We start from the raw sequence: 23,732 nt of genomic DNA on the forward strand, positions 1-23,732 counted from the left end.
GAATGACATTTCAGTACAAGTTGATGCTTCTCATCTCTCTTCCTTGTCGTCTCTCTCTCAACAACAACAAAATAACAACTTTCCAACTGCATGATATTCAAAATCTGTGAGGCTACATTTTATATACAGACTTCAACCTAAACAACTTGTTCCACACAAATTAAATATAGAAGCAAATGTAAGAATCCATTTGTCGGCCCTGGCCGGTTGGCTCAACGGTAGAGTGTCGGCCTGGCGTGCGGGGGACCCGGGTTCGATTCCCAGCCAGGGCACATAGGAGAAGCGCCCATCTGCTTCTCCACCCCCCACCCCCCCTCCTTCCTCTCTCTCTCTCTCTCTCTCTCTCTCTCTTCCCCTCCCACAGCCAAGGCTCCATTGGAGCAAAGATGGCCCGGGCGCTGGGGATGGCTCCTTGGCCTCTGCCCCAGGCGCTAGAGTGGCTCTGGTCGCGCAGAGCGATGCCCCGGAGGGGCAGAGCATCGCCCCCTGGTGGGCAGAGCGGCGCCCCCGGTGGGCGTGCTGGGTGGATCCCGGTCGGGCGCATGCGGGAGTCTGTCTGACTGTCTCTCCCCGTTTCTAGCTTCAGAAAAATACAAAAAAAAAAAAAAAAACAAAACCCGAGGTCGCTGGCTTGAGCACAGGCTCACCAGCTTGAGCACAGGGTTATGGGCTTGAGTGTGGGATCACTGGCCTGAGTGTGGGATCACTGGCTTGAGCCCAGGGGTCGATGGCTTGAAGCCTAAGGTCACTGGCATGAGGCAAAGGGTCACTCACTCTGCTGTAGCCCCTTGGCCAGGGCACATATGAGAAAGTAATCAATAAACAACTAAGGAGCCACAATGAACAATTGATGCTTCTCATCTCTCTCCCTTCCTGTTTGTCCCTATCTGTCCCTCTCTCTGACTCTCTCACTGTCAAAAAAAAAAAAGTTATTTTTCAAGAAAATGTTGTTTATGTTATAATATAGAATAGGTTATTATTTTAAAGTTAATAAAACAAAAAAAATTTCTCAGTTTTAACTTCTAATTCAGAAAATGCTGATAAAACCCTCCATAAAGAAAAATTCCTTATGGTTCCCAATAAATTTTAAGAATATAAGAAGTCCTGAGGCCATACAATTTGAGAACTGCCTGTCTATGCCACTATACTATTCCAGGGGTTCCATACTAGTATATACCTTCACAAATATACACAGTATAAGAACTGAGAAGAGGTATGTATGTAAACAACACTGAAATTTGTTACTGAATCACATCTTACTTGGAAGTTTCCGACAAGCCGGCAGAGAGCTCCAGAAACACAGATAAGTAGTAGCCACGGACAACTCCATTTCCATCCTTAAAAAGAAGAGTTATAGAACTATAAATGCAGATCAGTTTAAATTAAGCCACAATTAAATAAAAAATACAGACTAATATCCGATATTTGGATTGGGAAGTACTTCTAAGCTTAAAAGAAGAGAAATATTAAAAAGACCAAAAGTTTTGAGCCTGTAACAATTTAAAACTTACGCACATTAAGAAAAACACATGAAAATATCAATAACTAAGAAAAGAATTAAGTTTTAACATAAACAAAATTTTACAGATTTATTGAACTTAGAGAAAGGAGAGAGAGAACGGCAGGGGGGAAGAGTGGGAAGCATCAACTCATGGCTCCTCCTCGTATGCGCATGGTTCAGGCAAGCCCGGGCTTTCGAATGACCACCTCAACATTCCAGGTCAACGCTTTATCCACTGTGCCACCACAGGTCAAGCAACATAAACAGAACTTTTAAAAAATTAGTCAAGAGGCCCTGGCCGGTTGGCTCAGTGGTAGAGCGTCGGCCTGGCGTGTGGGGGACCTGGGTTCGATTCCTGGCCAGGGTACATAGGAGAAGTGCCCATTTGCTTCCTCCCCCCCCCCTTCCTCTCTGTCTCTCTCTTCCCCTCCCGCAGCCGAGGCTCCATTGGAGCAAAGATGGCCCGAGTGCTGGGGATGGCTCCTTGGCCTATGCCCCAGGCGCTAGAGTGGCTCTGGTTGTGGCAGAGCGACGCCCCAGAGGGGCAGAGCATCACCCCCTCATGGGCAGAGCGTCGCCCCTGGTGGGCGTGCCGGGTGGATCCCGGTCGGGCGCATGCGGGAGTCTGTCTGACTGTCTCTCCCCATTTCCAGCTTCAGAAAATAAAGAAAAAAAGAAAAAAAATTAGTCAAGAAAAATAAAAACCCTGAAGAAAAAAAGTAATTTTTTTTGTTTGTTTTGGTGAGAGAGAGAGACAGACAGACAGGAAGGCAGAGAGAGATGAGAAGCATCAATTTTTTGTTCTTCGTTGCAATACCTTAGTTGTTTATTGATTGCTTTCTCATATGTGCCTTGATGGGGGGGGAGCGCTACAGCAGAGCAAGTGACCCCTTGCTCAAGCCAGCGACCTGAGCTCAAGCCAGAGACTTTAGACTTCAAGTCAGCGACCATAGGGTCATGTCTATGATCCCACGCTCAAGTCAGCAATTCTGAGCTCAAGCTGGTGAGCTCACACTCAAGCTAGCAACCTCAGGGATTCGAATCTGGGTCCTCTGCATCCCAGTCTGATGCTCTATCCCAGGGGTCCCCAAACTTTTTACACAGGGGGCCAGTTCACTGTCCCTCAGACCATTGGAGGGCCGGACTATAAAAAAAACTATGAACAAATCCCTATGCACACTACACATATCTTATTTTAAAGTAAAAAAACAAAACAGGAACAAATACAATATCTACAATATTTAAAATAAAGAACAAGTAAATTTAAATCAACAAACTGACCAGTATTTCAATGGGAACTATGCTCCTCTCACTGACCACCAAAGAAAGAGGTTTCCCTTCCGGAAGTGCGGTGGGGGCCGGATAAGTGGCCTCAGGGCGGCCCGTGGGCCATAGTTTGGGGACCCCTGCTCTATCCACTACCTGCACTCAGGCAAGAAAAATGTTTTTTAAAAATTCTTAATTTCAATTAAATTCTTAATTCCTGGCCAGTTGATTCAGTGGTAGAGCATCAAGCTGCTATGTGGAAGTCCCGTGTTCAATTCCCAGTCAGGGCACACAGGAGAGATGACCATCTTCTTCCCCTCTTCTCCTCCTTTCTTCTCTCTCTCTCCCTCTCTCTCCCACAGCCATGGTTCAACTGCTTCAAGGGTGACAGCCCCAGGTGCTGAGGATGGCTCCATTAAGCCTTTACCTCAGACACTTATAATAGCTCAGTTGCAAGCATCAGCCCCAGACAGGTGTCACCTAGTGGATCCCAATTAGGGTACATGTGGGAGTCTGTCTCTGTATCTCCCCTCCTCTCACTTAAAAAAAAAGAATTCTGCTAGGACTAAAACAAGAAAATATTTAATACCAAAAATGAGTAAAGAAGAAAAAGATAACACTGGAGGTTGAAAGTAACTGTCATTTCTATGTTTTGTTTTGGGGTTTTTTTCATTTTGGGGAGAGAGAGAAAGAGAAAGCGAAAGGGGGAAGAGCAGGAAGCATCAACTCCCATATATGCCTTGACCAGTCAAGCCCAGGGTTTCAAACCAACAACCAAAGCTTTCCAGGTCATCGTTTTATCCAATGCGCCACCAGAGGTCAGGCCTATTTCTATGTTTTATATGTTAGGATTTCATTTAAGATTGTGTATAGATTGAGAAATTGTTTAAATTTCTATTACAAAATTTTGCAAAGATAATTATTCCACTCTGTATTTCTCCAATACTTTGTTCAGATGACATTTTGTTTTAAAATTTTTAATTGCATTTATTGGGATGACATCGGTTAATAAATTTATACAGGTTTCAGGTGTACAATTCTATAATACATCATCTGCACACTGCACTGTGTGTGCACCCCCAGGTGACTTTTTTGAAGGGTTACACATTCCTACCCAGTTTTTCTAAAAGTATTGTGTTTGGCTTAAAAACAAACTAAAAAACCTATAAAATGTACAACACAAAGAATGAACTCTAATGTAAAATGAACTTTGGGTGACAATAATATGTCAATGTAGTAAATTCATCAACTGCGACAAATGCAGCTCTCTGATGCAGGACATGTTGACAGTGGGAAAGGCTATTTACGTGTGTGGGCTCAAGGGGGGTTTGGGACATTCTGTATTTTCAACTGGATTTTGCTGTTAACATAAACTGCTATTAAAAATAGTCTACTAAATAATTTTTAAGATAAATACTGGTTACCCCTCCCCAGAAACATCCACATACTAGCTCTGTTCACTAAGGAGGCCTAGAAACATTGACCAACCTAGAGAAATGAACACCCCTAGCACCTAGTTAGGTCTTAAAATAGTTTCCCCTATAACAGAAATCAGGGTTATTTGGATAAAACAGCCAATTCCAGATACAGAGTAAAAAATGTACAAAATTGCCTGACAGGTGGTGGCACAGTGAACAGAGGGTCAACCTGGGATACTGCAGTCCCAGGTCTGACATCCCAAGGTCACCGGCTTAAGCGCAGGCTCACTTGTTTGACATGGGGTTGAGGGCTTGAGCGTGGGATCACAGACATGACTCCATGGCCTCTGGCTTGAGGCCAAAGGTCACTGGCTCAGCTGGAGACCCCCCTTCCAGTCAAGGCATATATGAGAAGCAATCAATGAAAAACCAAAGTGATGCATCCACCAGTTGATGCTTCTTATCTCTCTCCCTGCCTGTCTCTCTCACTAAAAATAATTAATTAATTAAACAAATAATTAAAATGTACAAGATAAGCCTAGAGTATCTTGTCATAAAAAAAAAAAGATACCTAACTACTAGGGTTACTACTAGGGAATATTAGGGCCACAACAAAGTGACAAAGAAGCCAACTTCAAGAGATTAAATATGAATAAATTCACGAGTTCATAATGTTTTATTTATTTATTTATTTATTAAGTGAGATGAAGAAAGATGGAGAGACAGACTACTGCATGTGCCCTGACCAGGATCCACCAGGCAACGCCTATCTGGGTCTGACCGAGCTATCCTCAGCTCCTGGAGCCTACACTCAAATCAATCGAGTCACTGGCTGTGAGAGCAGAAGAGGGGGCGGGGGGAGAGAGAGGGGAAGAAAAGAAGATAGTCATATCCTTACCAGGGATCGAACACAGGACTTCTGCACACTGGGCCGATGCTCTATCCACTGAACCAACCGGCCAGAACCAAGTTCAGAATGTTTTTAAAAACCTAAGTAATCGGCCCTGGCCGGTTGGCTCAGTGGTAGAGCGTCGGCCTGGCGTGCAGAAGTCCCGGGTTCGATTCCCGGCCAGGGCACACAGGAGAAGCACCCATCTGCTTCTCCACCCCTCCCCCTCTCCTTCCTCTCTGTCTCTCTCTTCCCCTCCCGCAGTGAGGCTCCATTGGAGCAAAGATGGCCCGGGCGCTGGGGATGGCTCCTTGGCCTCTGCCCCAGGTGCTAGAGTGGCTCTGGTCGCAACAGAGCGATGCCTCGGATGGGCAGAGCATCGCCTCCTGGTGGGCAGAGCGTCGCCCCCTGGTGGGCGTGCCGGGTGGATCCTGGTCGGGCGCATGCGGGAGTCTGTCTGACTATCTCTCCCCGTTTCCAGCTTCAGAAAAATACAAAGAAAAAAACCAAAAAAAAAACACACTACTGCTTATATTCTTGCCATGAGACTATGCATCTCATCGTGCCACTGGGTCCGGCTGCCAATCTGCAGAAAATACAGATCAAAAGTACATACTGAAATACACAATGAGTATGCAATTAGCATACACATGTTCTGTACTTTTTTGTTTTTAAAAAGATTTAAATAAGAACTTCATATATGTCTTATGCCTACAAACAAGAAATGAGTTTCCAACAATTCATCAGAGTTCATAGTGTAATCTCAGGTAGCTAGTTAGTTAAGGAAGGGAGCAAATGGGATTGGACATGAAGCCTGATTCACTAGAAGTTACAGCATTTGCAGGCTCCCCAGGGACCGCTGTATCCCCCACCAAAGGGATTTAATCTCAGGGGGCAGAATGGGCACCAGCAGGATTATGGAGGGAGGTAGGGGAGGGAATTCCTTTGCTAGGCACATGAGCAGTAGAAGCCAAGACGAGGCAGAAAAATTTGGGGAGCATGCACAGTTAAGAGCCAAAATGGTGACATAAAGGGGTAAAACCTAGCCTGTGAAAAGTTACAGATTGGATAGGGGACAGATTGGGAAGAAATTTTTTAGTTTGAAAGATAGCCTTTCTCCTAAACCCAGGTAAAATAATCAAGGCTTTTTTTTTTTTTAATTCAGTGAGAGGAGGGGAGGCAGAGAAACAGATTCCCACATGCACCCCGACCAGGATCCACCCAGCAAACCACTAGGAAGCAATGCTCTACCCATCTGGGGCCATTGGTCTATTGCTTCAACCTAGCTTTTCTTCACGCCTGAGGCAGAGGCCGAGGAGCCATTTTCAATGCCAGGGCTGACTTGCTCCAATCAAGCCATGGCTGCAGGAGGGGAAGAGAGAAAGAGAAAAAGAGAGAAGCGAGAGGAGGAGGGGTAAAGAAGCAGATGGGCACTTCTTCACTGTGCCCTGACCAGGAATCGAGCCTGGGACATCCACACACCAGGCCAATGCTCTACCACTGAGCCAATCGGCCAGGGCCAATCAAGGCATATATATTTTTTTAATTTTATTTCCCTTTTGGTACCTTTCTGAAGCTGGAAACAGGGAGGCAGTCAGATAGACTCGCACATGCAACCTGACCGGAATCCACCCGGCACGCTCACCAGGGGGCGATGCTCTGCCCATCCCGGGCATCGCTCTGTTGCGACCAGAGTCACTCCAGCGCCTGGAGCAGAAGCCAAGGAGCCATCCCCAGCGCCCGGGCCATCCCTTGCTCCAATGGAGCCTCGCTGCGGGAGGGGAAGAGAGAGAGAGGAAGGAGAGGGGGAGGGGTGGAGAAGCAGATGGGCGCTTCTCCCGTGTGCCCTGGCCGGGAATCGAACCCAGGACTCCTGCACGCCAGGCCGACGCTTTACCACTGAGCCAACCGGCCAGGGCCTTCAAGGCGTAATTTTAATAAAGGCTCCCTGAGTAACACATGTTTGTTTCTTCAGAGGTTCTCTCTCTGTAGCAGCCATGTGGCTCCAAGTACAAGCATGGGTGCAGCAGCCTGAATGCAGCGAGGTACAGAGACTAATACTGGACTACCAGAGCCCAGGGTGATGCCATTACAGTTCTGGACCCTGACCCTACTGGTGGGCACTCAGATTCAACTGGACCAGACTTCTTCCACAGCAAAGTGGAGCTACGCCTTGCGGTTAAGACATTAGGCACCTGGGGGCAGTCCTTAGTTTTTGCTCCAATGAATTCTACTACACCTCATCCTCCTATTTGTGGGGCCCTGAAATGCTTCTCTCATGACTCCGTGGAAGAACCCTATTTCCATTGGCAACAATATTATTCATATTTAATTCATTTCTCCACAGAATAATAGTACTTATAAAGAAATATTAAAATTGGCCTGACCTGTGGTGGCGCAGTGGATAAAGCGTCGACCTGGAAATGCTGAGGTCGCCGGTTCGAAACCCTGGGCTTGCCTGGTCAAGGCACATATGGGAGTTGATGCTTCCAGCTCCTCCCCCCCCTTCTCTCTCTCTGTCTCTCCTCTCTCTCTCCCTCTGTCTCTCCCTCTCCTCTCTAAAATGAATAATAAAAAAAAATTAAAAAAAAAAAGAAATATTAAAATTGTCATTACTTTAATTTCTTACTCAACTAAAAAAGCGAACCAGTACACTATAGAACCCTGAAATATTTAGGGTTTAAAAATTATTAAAAATATGAAAAACTTACTGGGTAAACTTTTAACCTCCAACAAAGTCCTGAAACTTGAAGAGGTGGACTGTAAACGGGATCAGCTCTCTGGCGCAAAGTGCTACAATAAAAGAAAACCAACCAGATCCCAAGATCAAAACTCTTCTCAAACAGCACAGGGAAAACCAAAGCCAGCTGCTTTATTGATGTTACTTAGTTTAAGCCCTGGACAAAGTAAACGAAGGTGACTAAATAACTCAGGTTCACACTGGGTAAATTTATATAGACTTACATCCAAAAATAAAAGAAAATTTAATAATACTGAAATATTTGGCAGTTATCTTTTTTAGTTTCAGGTTAAAAATACCCTCAGATCTGTGACATTTAGGAAAAAAGGAAAAAATAACTAAGAATCCTGAAGTTAATTACCACTTCAACAGTCTTTCAGCGTTAGAGGAAAAAAAAAAATGTGTTTCTCTTCCTCATATCCCTGTAGTGGAATTACCTTTTTTACAATGAAAAAAAACCAAGAGTGCTAAGTTTTAATGTGTGTGGGGAAATCTGCAAAAAGTTTATATTTCAGCCACAAAATTATCCTATAATTTAATAACCCATATAAATTAAATATGGAGCAGTGAAAATTCTCAGTTTGGCCTTATTTTGATGATTACCACCTCCTGGAGTTTTCCTCTCCAAGACCTTATAATCTTGGTATGTGGCCTTTGAAGACAAGTCCCTTAGAACCTTTTTGTTTTAAGATCTTTGCTTCTAATCTTGGAGAAAAAACAATGGCTAAAAAAATAACTATGTAAGTTACAAAGGTTACAAATTCCTTATAACGGCCTCTTATCACAATTGCTGACTCTCATCTGAGATAAATTGGTGCCTAATGGACTTGTTCCTGTCCCTCTCATTTCTGAGGACAGGGAAGGGGCTCATCTATTTTTATCATCCCACTCGTCCCACCTTAACAAAAGCCAAAGTGACCCTCTTCTTTAAAATATGGTTCCTTTTCCCAGACTAGAAGAGCAACCTGTCCTGAAAGAAATAATAAAATCCAAATAAATGACCACTATGTTTCTAACAGGGAATTTGTTTCTTCTATGACAACACCAGGTGTCCTAATTCATCAGGTCTACATCCTACCCTGGAATAACACCTTCCTTATGTTATGTTTACACACAAAAATCCAAGGTTGTCAAAAACTCTTACCTGAAATTCTCTAAAACAAAAGTAGCTGAATCATAAGACGGTACTAATTCACTAAAAAAAAACAAAGGCAAAATAATATTACTTAGCTTATGTAAGTTTAAAATTTCATTTAGTTAAAAAAACAAAGCTAAGTCCCTCAGTAATAGCTTAAAAACTTTATTAAACTAAGTCCCTCAGAAATATTTGTAAACCCTTATTAAAAATAACATTAAATCAAATAAATTCATAAAACCATGAAAAGACATCAAAAGTGTGCAATGAAATTGGGGACTCAACAAACACTTCATTCACTAAATATCTTTTTTTTTTTAAAGGCAATATATAATTAAGTATTAAAATAAGTATAAAAGGCATTTAAATAGTACTCATGAAATAGAAAAAGGAAGAAATTAGTGCTTAGACTGGAAACTTGAAACATGGAACCAATATAAACAGGTTTAAGAAGCAAAAAGAAAACAGCAAAAGGAAAAGACAATAAATCCTCAAACTTCCTCCTTCAGAACAAATTATGAGGAATACTGACAGACACTAAAAACTTGCAGAGTATATACGTACTAGCAAATAATCCTATACAATTCTATAGGGTAACCTATACAATTCTATAGGAGAACAGATCACAAAGGGCAAGCACAGGACAGCCCACGCAGGAACAGCTTCTGGGCCAGGCAAGCTCCCCTCAGGCGACTGCAGAGTCACAGTCTTCTCCAGACAGAACTAATCGACAGTCACAGGAGGGGCATAAGGACAGTCCACTTGACTGCTAAAGACCCTATATCAGGTGAATGTCTGTAGCATCGTCATTAGAATGCCACAGAAGTCAGTCACTAAAATATGTATGATCAAGACACTGTCACACATAGTGTTGTAACACACTGTTATACATTTAATATATAAAACTATAAATTTATCAAAAAAGATAAAAACTGTGGCCCTGGCCGGTTGGCTCAGCAGTAGAGCATCAGCCTGGTGTGAGGAAGTCCCAGGTTTAATTCCTGGTCAGGGCACACAGAAATAAACTAAGGAGAGTTAAAAATAAAAAACTACAAATACCTAGCTGTACCCAATGTTATGGACTGAACTGTGTCCCCCTAAATCCGCATGTTTAAGTCATACCTCCAATGTGATTATATTTGAAAATAAGACCTTTAGGGAGGTATTTAGGGTTAAATGAGATTATAAGGGCAGAACCCTAACCCAGTATGACTTGTTTCTTTAGAAGAGGAAGATACCTGAGACTGATCTCTGTGGATGCAGAGAAAAGGTCATGTGAGGAGAGGACATAGCTATCTACAAGCCAAAAAGAGAGGCCTCACCAGAAATCAAATTTCCTAGTACCTTGATATTAGACTTCTTGCCCCCAGAATTGAGAAAATAAACTTATTATATAAGCCGTCCAGTCTGTGGTATTGTGTTATGGCAGTCCAAGCAGACTAATAAACACACAGGGATTTTATCTCAAATGACCTGGGGTATGGGCCAACCCTGGTAAATTTTCAGAAGAATCCCAAGTGAGTCTAACATACAATCAGTGTTAAGAACCACTGCTCTTAACACCACCAGGTAGTCTAAACATGCTTAAAAGAATAAGCTGTTCAGAAGAATTCTAAGACTGCCCAAGATCAAAACAAAAAAGATATGTAGAATGCAACCACTATCTCCAGATCTCGGCACTTCATCTCTTTATGGGCTTTCCTTTTGACAACATACATGTGAACAAGTTATAGTCACTGTGTAATAAGATGGAAGTAAACTCAAAAGGTAAATAGGAGAATGAATATAAGACAACATAGATGAACCTTGAGAACATTATGCTAAGTTAAGACAAAGAAAAACGCCATATGCTCTAAAAAAGGGGTCAAAGGCACAAACTTCTGGTTATAAAATGAGTAAGTCATGGGACTACATTGTACAACATGATGACTATAATTACAAATACTGTTTTACAGGCCCTGGCCGGTTGGCTCAGCAGTAGAGTGTCGGCCTGGCATACGGGGGACCCGGGTTCGATTCCCGACCAGGGCACATAGGAGAAGTGCCCATTTGCTTCTCCACCCCCCCTCCTTCCTCTCTGTCTCTCTCTTCCCCTCCCGCAGCCAAGGCTCCATTGGAGCAAAGATGGCCTGAGCGCTGGGGATGGCTCCTTGGCCTCTGCCCCAGGCGCTAGAGTGGCTCTGGTCGCGGGAGAGCGACGCCCCGGAGGGGCAGAGCATCACCCCCTGGTGGGCAGAGCGTCGCCCTGGTGGGCGTGCCGGGTGGATCCCGGTCGGGCGCATGCGGGAGTCTGTCTGACTGTCTCTCCCCGTTTCCAGCTTCAGAAAAAAAAAAAAAAATACTGTTTTACAAAATAAAATAAAAATACTGTTTTGCGTATCTGAAGCTTGCTGAGAGAGGTCTTAAAAGTTCTCATCACACACAAAATGTTTTTTCTATGTATGATGATGAATGTAAACTACAAATCAGACTTATTGTGGTGATCATTTCTTAATATATATCAGCCCTGGCCAGATAGCTTGTTTGGCTGGAGCGTCACCCCAACACGCCAAGGGTGCAGGTTCAATCCCCAATCAGGAACATAAAGAAACAGATCATTGTTTCTTTCTGTCTGTCTCTTTCTCTCTCTCCCCTCCTCTCTAAAATCAATCAATAAATTAAAAAATATATACATATATAAAACATATCCTTATGTTGTAAATCTGAAATTAACAGAGGGTTATGTCAAGTATATCTTAATTTAAAAACGAATTAAAGTCCCTGGCCGGTTGGCTCGGTGGTAGAGCATCGGCCTGGCGTGCAGGGGTCTCGGGTTCAATTCTGAGCCAGGGCACACAGGAGAAGCACCCATCTGCTTCTCCACCCCTCCCCCTCCTTCCTCTCTGTCTCTCTCTTCCCCTCCTGCAGCCAAGGCTCCATTGGAGCAAAGTTGGCCCGGGCCAACTGAGGATGGCTCTGTGGCCTCTGCCTCAGGCGCTAGAATGGCTCTGGTTGCAACAGAGCATCGCCCCCTGGTGGGTGTGCCGGGTGGATCCCAGTCGGGCGCATGCGGGAGTCTGTCTGACTGCCTCCCTGTTTCCAACTTCAGAAAAATACAAAAAACAAACAAACAAAAAAACGAATGAACACTCATGAAATAAGAAGTGACCAATTATATTTTTCTACAGAATGGAAAATGAAGCTCTAGGAAGAAATCAATTCATAACTCACTATCGTCTTCTCTTTGCACTCAAAAATACGGAAGTCCACATCCACCAGAATTTTTTTAAACCAGACATACATGCATAAAACTAAAGTTTACATGACCACATCAATATAAACAGCATCTTAAAAAATGAAGAAAAAAGATTTTTTTGAAACAAATACATGTATTTCCACATAAACTTAACATGAAAATGAAATTTAAAACCAGGTCCTACCTGGTAAAATCTGGTGGGACAGGGGTTGTAACAAAGGACGCCATGGGCTTGCGGTGAACTTGCTGAAACATCATGAGGATCTCCGCACTCTTAGATATCAACTCGCTCTTACTACAAGACCGTAACTGGTGAGAAAAAAAGTTCCTGAATAAACAAAATCACTGTTCTTTGGCACTTCAAAATCCCTAATAAAGAAAATAATAATTCTCCTGGTTATATACTGAAAAAAAATGAGGTAAAAAGATAGAATGACTCAAAGTGGGTTTGAGAATTAAAAATCTACAAAAAGTCTAGGTTTATTTATTTCCATTCTAACAGTAAAGTCACTAAGTACATTTGATCATTAAAAGTACATTTTAAATCATTTTCCTCTCCTTATATATTAGAGTACACCCAGTTTTAAACAACTACAAATATAGTTTAGACTGCTACAGTGTAGCCATCACGGTTATTAAGAAACCCACAGGCTTATGGCCTTCAAACAAGGATTTCTAAAAATGCATTCCAGGGACAGGGAAACCTTAAGATGGAATACAAACAAGCTTTAACCTACATCAATTTGGGAAATACTAAGTTATGCAAAAAGTGAAAAAGTGAGAAATTCAACCTTAGTGAAATAAAAACAGTTAAAAGACTATTAATTTTGTATTCAAGACAGCCAGTTTGAAGTCCTGGTTCTGCCACACTAATTCCAGGACTCAGAGTTTATGTGCAAAACTGGAATAACAGCCAAGCTTGCTTTGCTGGGTTTATTTTAACAATCATGAAGCTACATGCACAACAGCTTTGTAAACTGCTAGGAGCTCAACTGTGTCCCCCCACTCATCAAACTCATGTTGCATGGCCCCTGCACAAGGATAACATAGAAAAAAATATATAGCCTGACCAGGTGGTGGCGCAGTGGATAGAGCGTCAAACTGGGATGCCGAGGACCCAGGTTCGAGACCCCAAGGTCACCAGCTTGAGCATGGGCTCATCTGGTTTGAGCAAAAGCTCACCAGCTTGGACCCAAGGTCGCTGGCTCGAGCAAGGGGGTTACTCAGTCTGCTGAAGGCCCGCGGTCAAAGCACATATGAGAAAGCAATCAATGAACAACTAAGGTGTCGCAATGCACAACGAAAAACTAATGATTGATGCTTCTCATCTCTTCGTTCCAGTCTGTCTGTTCCTGTCTATCCCTCTCTCTGACTCTCTCTGTCTCTATAAAAAATAAATAGGCCCTGGCCGGTTGGCTCAGCGGTAGAGCGTCGGCCTGGCGTGCGGGGGACCTGGGTTCGATTCCCGGCCAGGGCACATAGGAGAAGCGCCCATTTGCTTCTCCACCCCCACCCCCTCCTTCCTCTCTGTCTCTCTCTTCCCCTCCCGCAGCCAAGGCTCCATTGGAGCAAGGATGGCCCGGGCGCTGGGGATGGCTCCTTGGCCTCTGCCCCAGGAGCTAGAGTGGCTCTGGTCGCGGAAGAGCGACGCCCCAGAGGGGCAGAGCATCGATCGGATCGCCCCCTGGTGGGCAGAGCGTCGCCCCTGGTGGGCATGCCGGGTGGATCCCGGTCGGGTGCATGCGGGAGTCTGACTGTCTCTCCCCGTTTCCAGCTTCAGGAAATTTTAAAAAATAATAATAATAAATAAATAAATAAATAATTTTTAAAAATTTTAAAAATATTTATCAAATAGCTAAAAAATAACACACATTTTATTTATTCATTCACTATATACTTCACACCTAGCTACATACAACCTATGAGACAGTTTTTCTTATCCCTTTTGTCCACTGCTATGTTACAAAAATTTAAAACAATGCCTACTGTTAAACTGCTATTTAACTAAAATTTCCTTAATAAGTAAAAATGCTAACTTTAGGATAAGGATCAGTATTGACAATAGCAGCCTATCTCGAAAGCACCACTTAAGTCATAATGTCAAAAAGATTTTAATCTTTTATAGAGTTCGATGTCTTTGCACTATTCCAGTAAAAATAATTCCATTCCTAAAAAACAGAAATCTTAATTTTATCTAGTTCCCAAACATGATGGAGAAAACTTGAAAGAATCAGCTAATTCCTATTTTGTAAAAATCCTCAGTATATACAGCACACAGATCACCAGATCTTTTGATCTTATATATATAGTCTCTACTAAAAAAGAGTTTTAAGCTTGACCAGGCGGTGGCGCAGTGGATAGAGCATCAGACTACGATGCCGAGGACCCAGGTCCGTAACACCGAGGTCGCCAGCTTGAGCACAGGTTCATCTGGTTTGAGCCACCAGGTTGGGCCTAAAGTCGCTGGCTTCAGCAAGGGGTTACTCAGTCTGCTGTAGCCCCCCGGTCAAGGCACATATGAGAAAGCAATCAGTGAACAACTAAAGTACCACAACAAAAAACTGATGCTTCTCATCTCTCTCCCTTCCTGTCTGTCTGTCCCTATCTGTCCCTCTCTCTGACTCTCTCTCTCTCTCTCTCTCTGTCAAAAAAAAAAAAAAAAAAAGAATTTAAGGCACATGGACAAAAAAGATAACTTTATTACATTCAATATTTCATTACCGTCTGATCAGGTGATGATGCAGTGGATAGAGCGTTGGATTGGGATGCAGAAGACCCAGGTTCAAGACCCCGAGGTCTACACAGGTTCGTCTGGTTTGAGCAAAGCTCACCAGCTTGGACCTAAGGTCGCTGGCTTGAGCAAGGGGTTACTCAGTCTGCTGAAGGCCCACGGTCAAGGCACATATGAGAAAGCAATCAATGAACAACTAACGTGTCACAACGAAAAATTGATGATTGATGCTTCTCATCTCTCTTCGTTCCTGTCTGTCTGTCCCTATCTATCCCTCTCTCTGACTCTCTCTCTGTCTCTGTAAAAAAATAAAAATAAAAATAAATAATAATAAAGCCAATTAGAGCTATAAATTTAAAAAAAAAAATTTCATTACCTGGTGCTCCACTTCCTGAAGTAAGGATTCCAAAAGCTCTGTTTCTTGTGTTAGAGAAGTCTTCTGACCTATTTAAAAACAGCAAAGTACCAACACTCAGGCTCATTATTGGTTTAAGAATGCAATTAACTTTCACTAAATACATTCAATAACAGAGAATCAATTTTAGAAAAGCAAAAGTTCATTACACCTACCCTAAAAAATATTCCCAGAGCTTTAAAAGGTTGAATGTAATATTGTATTAACTTTGACAAAAGGATTTCAGAATCAACCCTAACTATAGTTTTAAACAAAATGCAATTTAGGTCTATTAACTTCATCTAAGAAATCTACAATGACTCCTGACCTGTGGTGGCGCAGTGGATAAAGCATCGACCTGAAACGCTAAGGTTGCCAGTTTGAAACCCCAGGCTTGCCCAGTCAAGGCACATACAAGAAAAAAATGAACTGAAATAAAGCAACTATGAGTTGATGCTTTTCACCCTCTTTTTCTTTTTCTTTTGTTATAAATTTTTACTTTAATGAGGTGACATCAATAAATCAGGGTACATATATTCAACGAAAACATGTCCAGGTTATCTTGTCATTCAATTCTGTTGCATACCCATCAACTAAAGTCAGATTGTCCTCCATCACCTTCTATCTAGTTTTCTTTGTGCCTCTTCCCCCACCCTCTTTTTCTCACCTACCACACTTCTAAAATTCAATAAATAAAATCTTAAACAGATACATAACATATATATATATACACACACACACACACAATGACAATATATGTAAAGAAATTAATGACAATATATGTAAAGAAATTAATGTTCTGTGTCCTGACTAGCAGTGGCGCAGTGGGTAGAACGTCAACCTGGGATGCTGAGTTTCGAAACCCCAAGGTCAACACCTTGATTGTGAGCTCACCAGCTTGAATGTGGGGTCACCAGCTTAAGCATGGGATCATAGACATGACCCCATGGTCACTGATTTAAGCCCAAAGGTCTGTGGCTTGAAGCCCAAGGTCACTGGCTCGAGCAAGAGGTCACTGGCTTGGCTGCAGTCCTCTGCCCAGGTCAAGGCACATGTGAGAAGCAATCAATGAACAATTAAAGTGTCACAACTATAAGTTGATACTTCTCATCTTTCTTCCTTCCTGTCTATCCCTGTCTGTTCCTCTCCCTATCTTGCATTAAAAAAAAATGAAATTGATGTTACTGCTTCTTCCAAAAGGACTCTAAAGATCTAGATTAAAAAAAAAAAAAGATCTAGAAAAGTAAATTTTTTATTCAGTCCACTGTTCTGAAATAATTCCTCCCCAAAATTTAATTGCAGCTTAAAAAGAATGCAGTAAGTGGGCCATATATTTATGTTTAATGTCAACAAAATGTATGTTCTTTGAACATAAGAACCTGTAAAAAAAAGAATGGCCCCTCCCCCAATATAGTCTCTAGAAATGAAACATACAGGAATAAAGGAATTATTATTACAGAAATAATTATCAAAAAGGAAGAAAGATCCCCTGGCTGGGTAGCTCAGTTGGTTAGAGCGTTTTCTGATACACCAAGGTTGCAGGTTCTATCCCTGGGCAGAACACATACAAGAATCAACCAATGAATGCATAAATAAGTAGATCAACAAAAATTGATGTTTCTGTCTCTCTAAAAACCAATCAATCAATAATTTTTTAAAAACGGAAGAAATGACCCCAACTGAATAGCTCAGTTGGATAAAGCTTCATCCCAAAGCACAAAGGTTGCCATTTTGGTCCCTAGTCAGGGCACATGCAGGAATCGATGGATGTTCCTGTCTCTGTTAAATGAATAAAAATTTTTTTTAAAAAGGAAGAAACTGCTCTACTTGTTTTAAAAAAAAAGTCAACAGGATGGGCATGTGTGCCTAGTAAGACCATTTTATTATTTTTTTTGTATTTTTCTGAAGTGAGAAGTGGGGAGGTAGAGAGACATACTCCTGCATGTGCCGGTCAGGGATTCACCTGGCATGCCCACCAGGAGGTGATGCTCTCTCTGCCCATCTGAGCCGTTGCTCCATTGCAACTGGAGCCATTCTAGTGCCTGAGGTAAGGCCATGGAGCCATCCTCAGCACTTGGGCCAACTTTGCCTCAGTGGAGCTTTGGCTGTAGGAGGAGAAGAGAGAGACAGAGAGGAAGGAGAGGGGGAAGGGTGGAGAAGCAGATGGCTGCTTCTCCTGTATGCCCTGACCAGGAATAGAACTCGGGACATCCACACACCGGGCCGATGCTCTACCACTGAGCCAATTGGCCAGGGTCTGACCATTTTATTTTTAATCACAAATTTTAAAGAGCTGGAAGCATATCCAAGGGGGCTAACAGAAGTTATATTAATTTAGAGTTATGTCTTTGAAAACAGGAACACTTAATAGGAGGAACTTTCATTTTTTTAAACCAATCTTTTACTAGCCTAACAAGTCACCAACCATTTCTCTTCAAAGGCTGAAAATCAAGAATACTCAAAGCACCAGGCACCCCCGCAGCACAGAGAACACTCACCCATCAGAGTCACAAGCTTATTCTTCAGTTGTGTGTCCAGCCGGGCAATCATCATCTCCACTGCGTTCCTGATTTCCCGAACACGCTCATCCTTCGCATTTCTTACAGCTTCTACGTTTCTTTCCTAGAGAGGTAACAGGTAAAAATATTTTAATTGAAAAAATTTAAAATAGAAGCAAACAGACATTAAAATAATCACTGCAATTATTCTTAAGGTCAATTGATTTCCTCTTTAAAAGTAAGCCAATAATACATTTTAATTGTTCACATATCATAGGAAACTCATTGTTTTAGAAAACATTGTACACTGAACTGAATTGGGAAGAAAAGATTCTTAAAAGAAAACAATAAAAAACAATAAATAAGTTAATAAACAATTAACAAATAAAAGGTATGTAATTACAAAAGTTGGTTTGGGTAACATATGTACGCAGAACACATACTCACTGCCCCAATTGTATCTCCAATAAGAAACCACCACTTGAAAATAAAAGTATATTGGAGACAGTTTATATCATGCAAAACCCTAAAATAAGCTTAAAAAAATTTTTAAACCATATCTACTCTAATTTACAAAGTTTTTCATTTTTTTCGTAACACAGAAAAAAATATTTTCAAAGGTTGCAGATAAAGATTTTGTAGCATTTCCTATACTGTTTTAAACACAAGCAGTGAAAATCTCAACCTAGAACACTCTCCCTAATGATCAAATTACAACATTGCCAAGACAATAGGAAAAAAGGTAGTTAGATAAAGGCCAAATAGAAACCATCCACTTGTTTATATTCCAAAATGATTTTGTAGCTAGTATAAATACAAGTCAAAAACACGATTTTCTGTATAAAGAACAAAAAAAATTATAATTAGCTGAATCTTTATTCCTGAAGGTATAAAATGAAGACAGTATCTTAAGTTAGGAATAGTCTGCAAACTTCATTAATAACAATTATCGCCTGACCAGGCGGTGGCGCAGTGGATAGAGCGTTGGACTGGGATGCAGAGGACCCAGGTTCAAGACCCCGAAGTCGACAGCTTAAGCGCGGGCTCATCTGGTTTGAGCAAAGCTCACCAGCTTGGACACAAGGTCGCTGGCTTGAGCAAGGGGTTACTTGGTCTGCTGAAGGTCCACAGTCAAGGCACATATGAGAAAGCAATCAATGAACAACTAAGGTGTTGCAACAAAAAACTAATGATTGATGCTTCTCATCTCTCTCCGTTCCTGTCTGTCTGTCCCTATCTATCCCTCTCTGACTCTCTCTGTTAAAAAAAAAAAAAAAAAGCCTGACCGGGCGGTGGCGCAGTGGATGGAGTTCAGACTGGGATGCGGAAGACCCAGGTTCGAGACCCCGAGGTCGTCAGCTTGAGTGTGGGCTCATCTGGTTTGAGCAAAAGCTCACCAGCTTGAGTCCAAGGTCGCTGGCTCGAGCAAGGGGCTACTTGGTCTACTGAAGGCCCGCGGTCAAGGCACATATGAAAAGGCAATCAAAAAACAACTAAGGTGTCACAAGAAAAACTGATGACTGATGCTTCTCATCTCTGTCTGTCCCTATCTATCCTCTCTCTCTCTCTGTCTCTAAAAAAATAAAAAAAATAAAAATAAAAATAAATTATCATTCTGGCAACTTTAAACAAAATATATTCCAAAAGTAAATTTAGTAAATGTTTAAAGCTTATTTCATTTTTCCCACAGAAATATTATAAACGGTAAATAGCTCACCAAAACTGTTTGATCCATCTGAAGAATACTGTTAAATAGTGATCTTTCAATTCTGCAGCATTCTAATTTGGGACATAAGAAATAATTCGGCCCTGGCTGGCTCAGGCCCTGGCCGGTTGGCTCAGTGGTAGAGCGTCAGCCTGGCGTGCGGAAGTCCCGGGTTCAATTCCCGGCCAGGGCACACAGGAGAAGCGCCCATCTGCTTCTCCATCCCTCCCCCTCTCCTTCCTCTCTGTCTCTTCCCCTCCCGCAGCCGAGGCTTCATTGGAGCAAAAGATGGCACAGGCACTGGGGATGGCTCCTTGGCCTCTGCCCCAGGCGCTAGAGTGGCTCTGGTGGAGACAGAGCGACGCCCTAGATGGGCAGAGCATCGCCCCCTGGTGGGCGTGTCAGGTGGATCCCAGTCGGGCGCATGCGGGAGTCTGTCTGACTGCCTCCCCGTTTCCAGCTTCAGAAAAATACAAAAAAATAATAATAATAAAAATAATTCATTCTTGGTAGCAGAAACTCCCAAAGCTGGAGTCCTAAGAATGAATGATTGATTCTAGACTGACCAGGTGGCGAAATGGACAGAGCGTCTGCCTGGAATGCTGAGGACCTGGTCTGCGAAGTTGCTAGCTTGAGAGCAGGGTCACCAGCTTGAGCCTGGGATCATAGACATGACACTATGGTTGCTGGCTTGAGCCCAAAGGTCACTGGCTTAAAGCCCAAGTTCACTGGCTTGAGCAAGGGGTCAATGGCTTTGCTAGAGACACCACCCCATCAAGACACATATGAGCCTGACCAGGTGGTGGCGCAGTGGATAGAGCGTTGGACTGGGATGCGGAAGGACCCAGGTTCGAGACCCCGAGGTGGCCAGCTTGAGCGCAGGCTCATATGGCTTGAGCAAAGAGCTCACCAGCTTGGACCCAAGGTCGCTGGCTCCAGCAGGGGGTTACTCGGTCTGCTGAAGGCCCGCGGTCAAGGCACATGTGAGAAAGCAATCAATGAACAACTAAGAAGTCGCAACGCGCAACGAGAAACTGATGATTGATGCTTCTCATCTCTCTCCGTTCCTGTCTGTCTGTCCCTGTCTATCTCTGCCTCTGTAAAAATAAATAAATAAATAAATAAATAAATAAATAAATAAATTAAAGACACATATGAGAAGCAATCAATAAACAAAGACAACTAAAGTGATGCAACTACAAGTTGATACGTCTCATCCCTCTACCTTCCCGTCTCTCTCAAAAAAAAAATTTTTTTTTTATTGTATAATAAAACAGGCTTATGCCCTGGCCTGTTGGCTCAGTGGTAGAGTGTCAGCCTGGCGTGCAGGAGTCCCAGGTTTGATTCCCGGCCAGGGCACACAAGAGAAGTGCCCATTTGCTTTTCCACCCCTCCCCCTCTTCTTCCTCTCTGTCTCTCTCTTCCCCTCCCGCAGCCAAGGCTCCATTGGAGCAAAGATGGCCCGGGTGCTGAGGATGGCTCTGTGGCCTCTGCCTCAGGCACTAGAATGGCTCTGGATGCAACAGAGCGACGCCCCAGATGGGCAGAGCATCGCCCCCTGGTGGGCATGCCGGGTGGATCCCGGTCGGGCACATGCGGGAGTCTGTCTGACTGCCTCCCTGTTTCCAGCTTCGGAAAAATGAAAAAAAAAAAAAAAACAGGCTTATTTAACTCATTAACTGATTCTCTATTTCTGCATAAAAGGCAATTCTTGGCTCCAAATGCATAACTGGCCAGGGGTTTGGATCCAAAATTCCCCAGCTAGTTTAAAGTTGGTGAGATCTGACTATAAATATAGCCTATTAAATTTTCAAATCTTGATTTCAACATCTGATTGATGTATGTTATAAAAGTATATGTTGTATAGTATAAACTATTAAAGGGATAATATTTTAGAAGTCTTACCACTTCTTGAACTAAGCTGATTAGTTCCATGAGACGCCGACGAAGTTTGGCTACTTCTTCATTCACTTTAGTGACATGCTGCTCATAAATTTCTGCCAAAGGTTTAAAGGTATGGCCACCATGCTATTTAAATTAGTAAGAGTAGTTTTAGAACATTTTCATATATCTCACCTGCATTTACATTTCTTTATTAACATTCTATGGACACTAAAAAACCAGTAAATATTTTGAAATAAATTTTATCTTCTTGGCTGACTTTGTTAAAATAAGCCACAGCGTGCTTAAAATCACTTAGCCCATGTAAGAAATCCTCCAGTTGTAATTAAAGATGTTTAGGAAAACATTTACACTTCCCTAGAAATCCTCAAAGAACCAAAATCTTAATCCTGGCCCAAAGCGCTGGACACACCCTCGCCTGCCACTCCTCTTGCTCAGCACTAGCCTTCTGCATGTCCTCACACTTCTTCCCACCAGGCCTTCGCAAAAATAATTTATTCAGAAATAATTCTCCTTCCTCTTCCTTCCCCAACTCTCCACCTCTTAACTTCTACTCATCCTTTGGAGCTGAGCTCAGTATTAGAGGGACAGGTTCCATAGTTAATCTCCCTTATCCGTACTGTATACTTATTCCTAATGTTTGTCACAACGATTGAATACGTAACTAGTTGTTCGTTATCTGTCTTGTTAATCACTGAATACCCAGTCTCTAGCACGACTGAACAAATTAGAAAGACACTTGAGGAAAAAACCCCTGGTACACTATTAGCAAAAGCAAACCCATTCCTCATGCCACAGTTACTGCGGACAGAAGGCCCATACAAATTAGGCTTACAAATCCAGTTGTATTCAAAGAACCATTTTTTGGAGCTAACAACCTAAAATCAATTTCCTATCCAATTTTAGTATTGTAATTTATAACTCTCTAGATTGGTAAATAGAACTTAAGCTTCTATTACAAGAAATGTCCTATAACAGGTAAGTTCTTTTTGGAATTGTCTTGTTTAAACAAAACACACAGTCATGGTCTCTAAGAAAAAAAATGTCAATTTTCGCATGTCCACTTAAAATATGAAAAGGAATGTTTCCATTGCTTCTTGCAAAAACAATCTATTTAAAGTATTAAATTGTGGCAACTGGATTTTTTTCTACTTAGCACAGCAGTATTCAAATTCCAACAAAAAGTTCTCCAAACTGAGCTCTACTCAACCAACTTGCCTGCCTAACTCTAAAATATGCTGATGACATATTTAATTAATTTGTATTGCTAACCAGGCACCTCTAGATGTCTAACCACTTCTACTCCCACTATAACTGACTTTCCCCACCAAGAATCTATTGTGTTTATTATCAAACCTGTTTATGCTTATTGTACTAATTACTGTGAATATTATATAACTTAATAGTAATTAAACAATAGAACATAAATATAAAAGGCTATTTCTAGGAAAAGTAACATGAACGTTTTAGACTTGATAAAGGTAGGTAGCCTTAAAAAACTACTTTGAATTAGATTGAAAAATATAAAGAATTAAAGATCTAGATGTTTGCATTCAACTTTTTCACAAAGGTCAAAGTTGTTCCACTTTAAATAAACCAAAACTGGACACTGTGGACAAGACATGAGATCAACTGACCTTTCATTTAAAAACATTTTTAAAACTAAAAATAACCTTGATCCTACACAAAATATTTGAAGATGAATATTCATTTTATAAGTTTATAATTTTTAAAATATTAAGGGGTACATCCCCTACATCAAAATCTCCCACAAAAGTTGTTTTTCTGCAATAACAGAAAGAACGATACCTCCTACTATCAGGCAGAATAATTTAATTTTCATACTATAAACAGAGTAAAATGCTCTTTTCTATGAAAATCGAACCAGTATTTCAGTGCTTTCTAGTCTCAAACTAAAAATAATATGCTGAATTTGTTCTGCTCACCATTCCTCCCCAAAGTGCACACTGATGGCAGATACACTTCTTACAAGTCCAGCAAAATACACTAAGTTTTTCATGGTGATTTTCACATCTATAGATTATGAAAAGAAAATACAGTTATAAAGTAAACAAATTAAAATTGAAAAATAATTACCCCAATATATTCCTAAGTTTGGGCCAACAGGTTGGCCAATTTTAAACTATATCTCAGGAAACAATATAAAAGGTATTCCATGGCTTATGTAAATTAAGCTAAATAATTACAATAGAACACAATTTTTTTTAAGTATTGTTTTATTAATCTGTAAAATTACTGCTATAGGTGATATATTCTAGCCTTCTATTACATTTTGGGGCACATCAGATTATGTGTTT

The 23,732-nt window shown here is 41.7% G+C and overlaps 1 protein-coding gene across 2 annotated transcripts in view; it reads right to left on the reverse strand.

Moving 5' to 3' along the window:
• The window catches only part of TRIM37 (tripartite motif containing 37), a 99,433-nt gene that overhangs the window by 63,167 nt on the left and 12,534 nt on the right, over window positions 1-23,732 (reverse strand). For both annotated transcript variants that reach the window (XM_066264069.1, XM_066264070.1), the window contains exons 5-12: window positions 23,361-23,448; window positions 21,418-21,540; window positions 17,808-17,931; window positions 15,292-15,359; window positions 12,369-12,493; window positions 8,959-9,009; window positions 7,786-7,867; window positions 1,261-1,337 (exon numbers count right to left, since the gene is read on the reverse strand). In XM_066264069.1, coding sequence (XP_066120166.1) covers window positions 1,261-1,337; window positions 7,786-7,867; window positions 8,959-9,009; window positions 12,369-12,493; window positions 15,292-15,359; window positions 17,808-17,931; window positions 21,418-21,540; window positions 23,361-23,448 — 738 coding nt within the window. The remainder of the gene's footprint in view (window positions 1-1,260; window positions 1,338-7,785; window positions 7,868-8,958; window positions 9,010-12,368; window positions 12,494-15,291; window positions 15,360-17,807; window positions 17,932-21,417; window positions 21,541-23,360; window positions 23,449-23,732) is intronic.

This window comes from Saccopteryx bilineata, chromosome 2, assembly GCF_036850765.1.
Source record: "Saccopteryx bilineata isolate mSacBil1 chromosome 2, mSacBil1_pri_phased_curated, whole genome shotgun sequence".
In the NCBI taxonomy this organism is placed as follows: Eukaryota; Metazoa; Chordata; class Mammalia; order Chiroptera; family Emballonuridae; genus Saccopteryx; species Saccopteryx bilineata.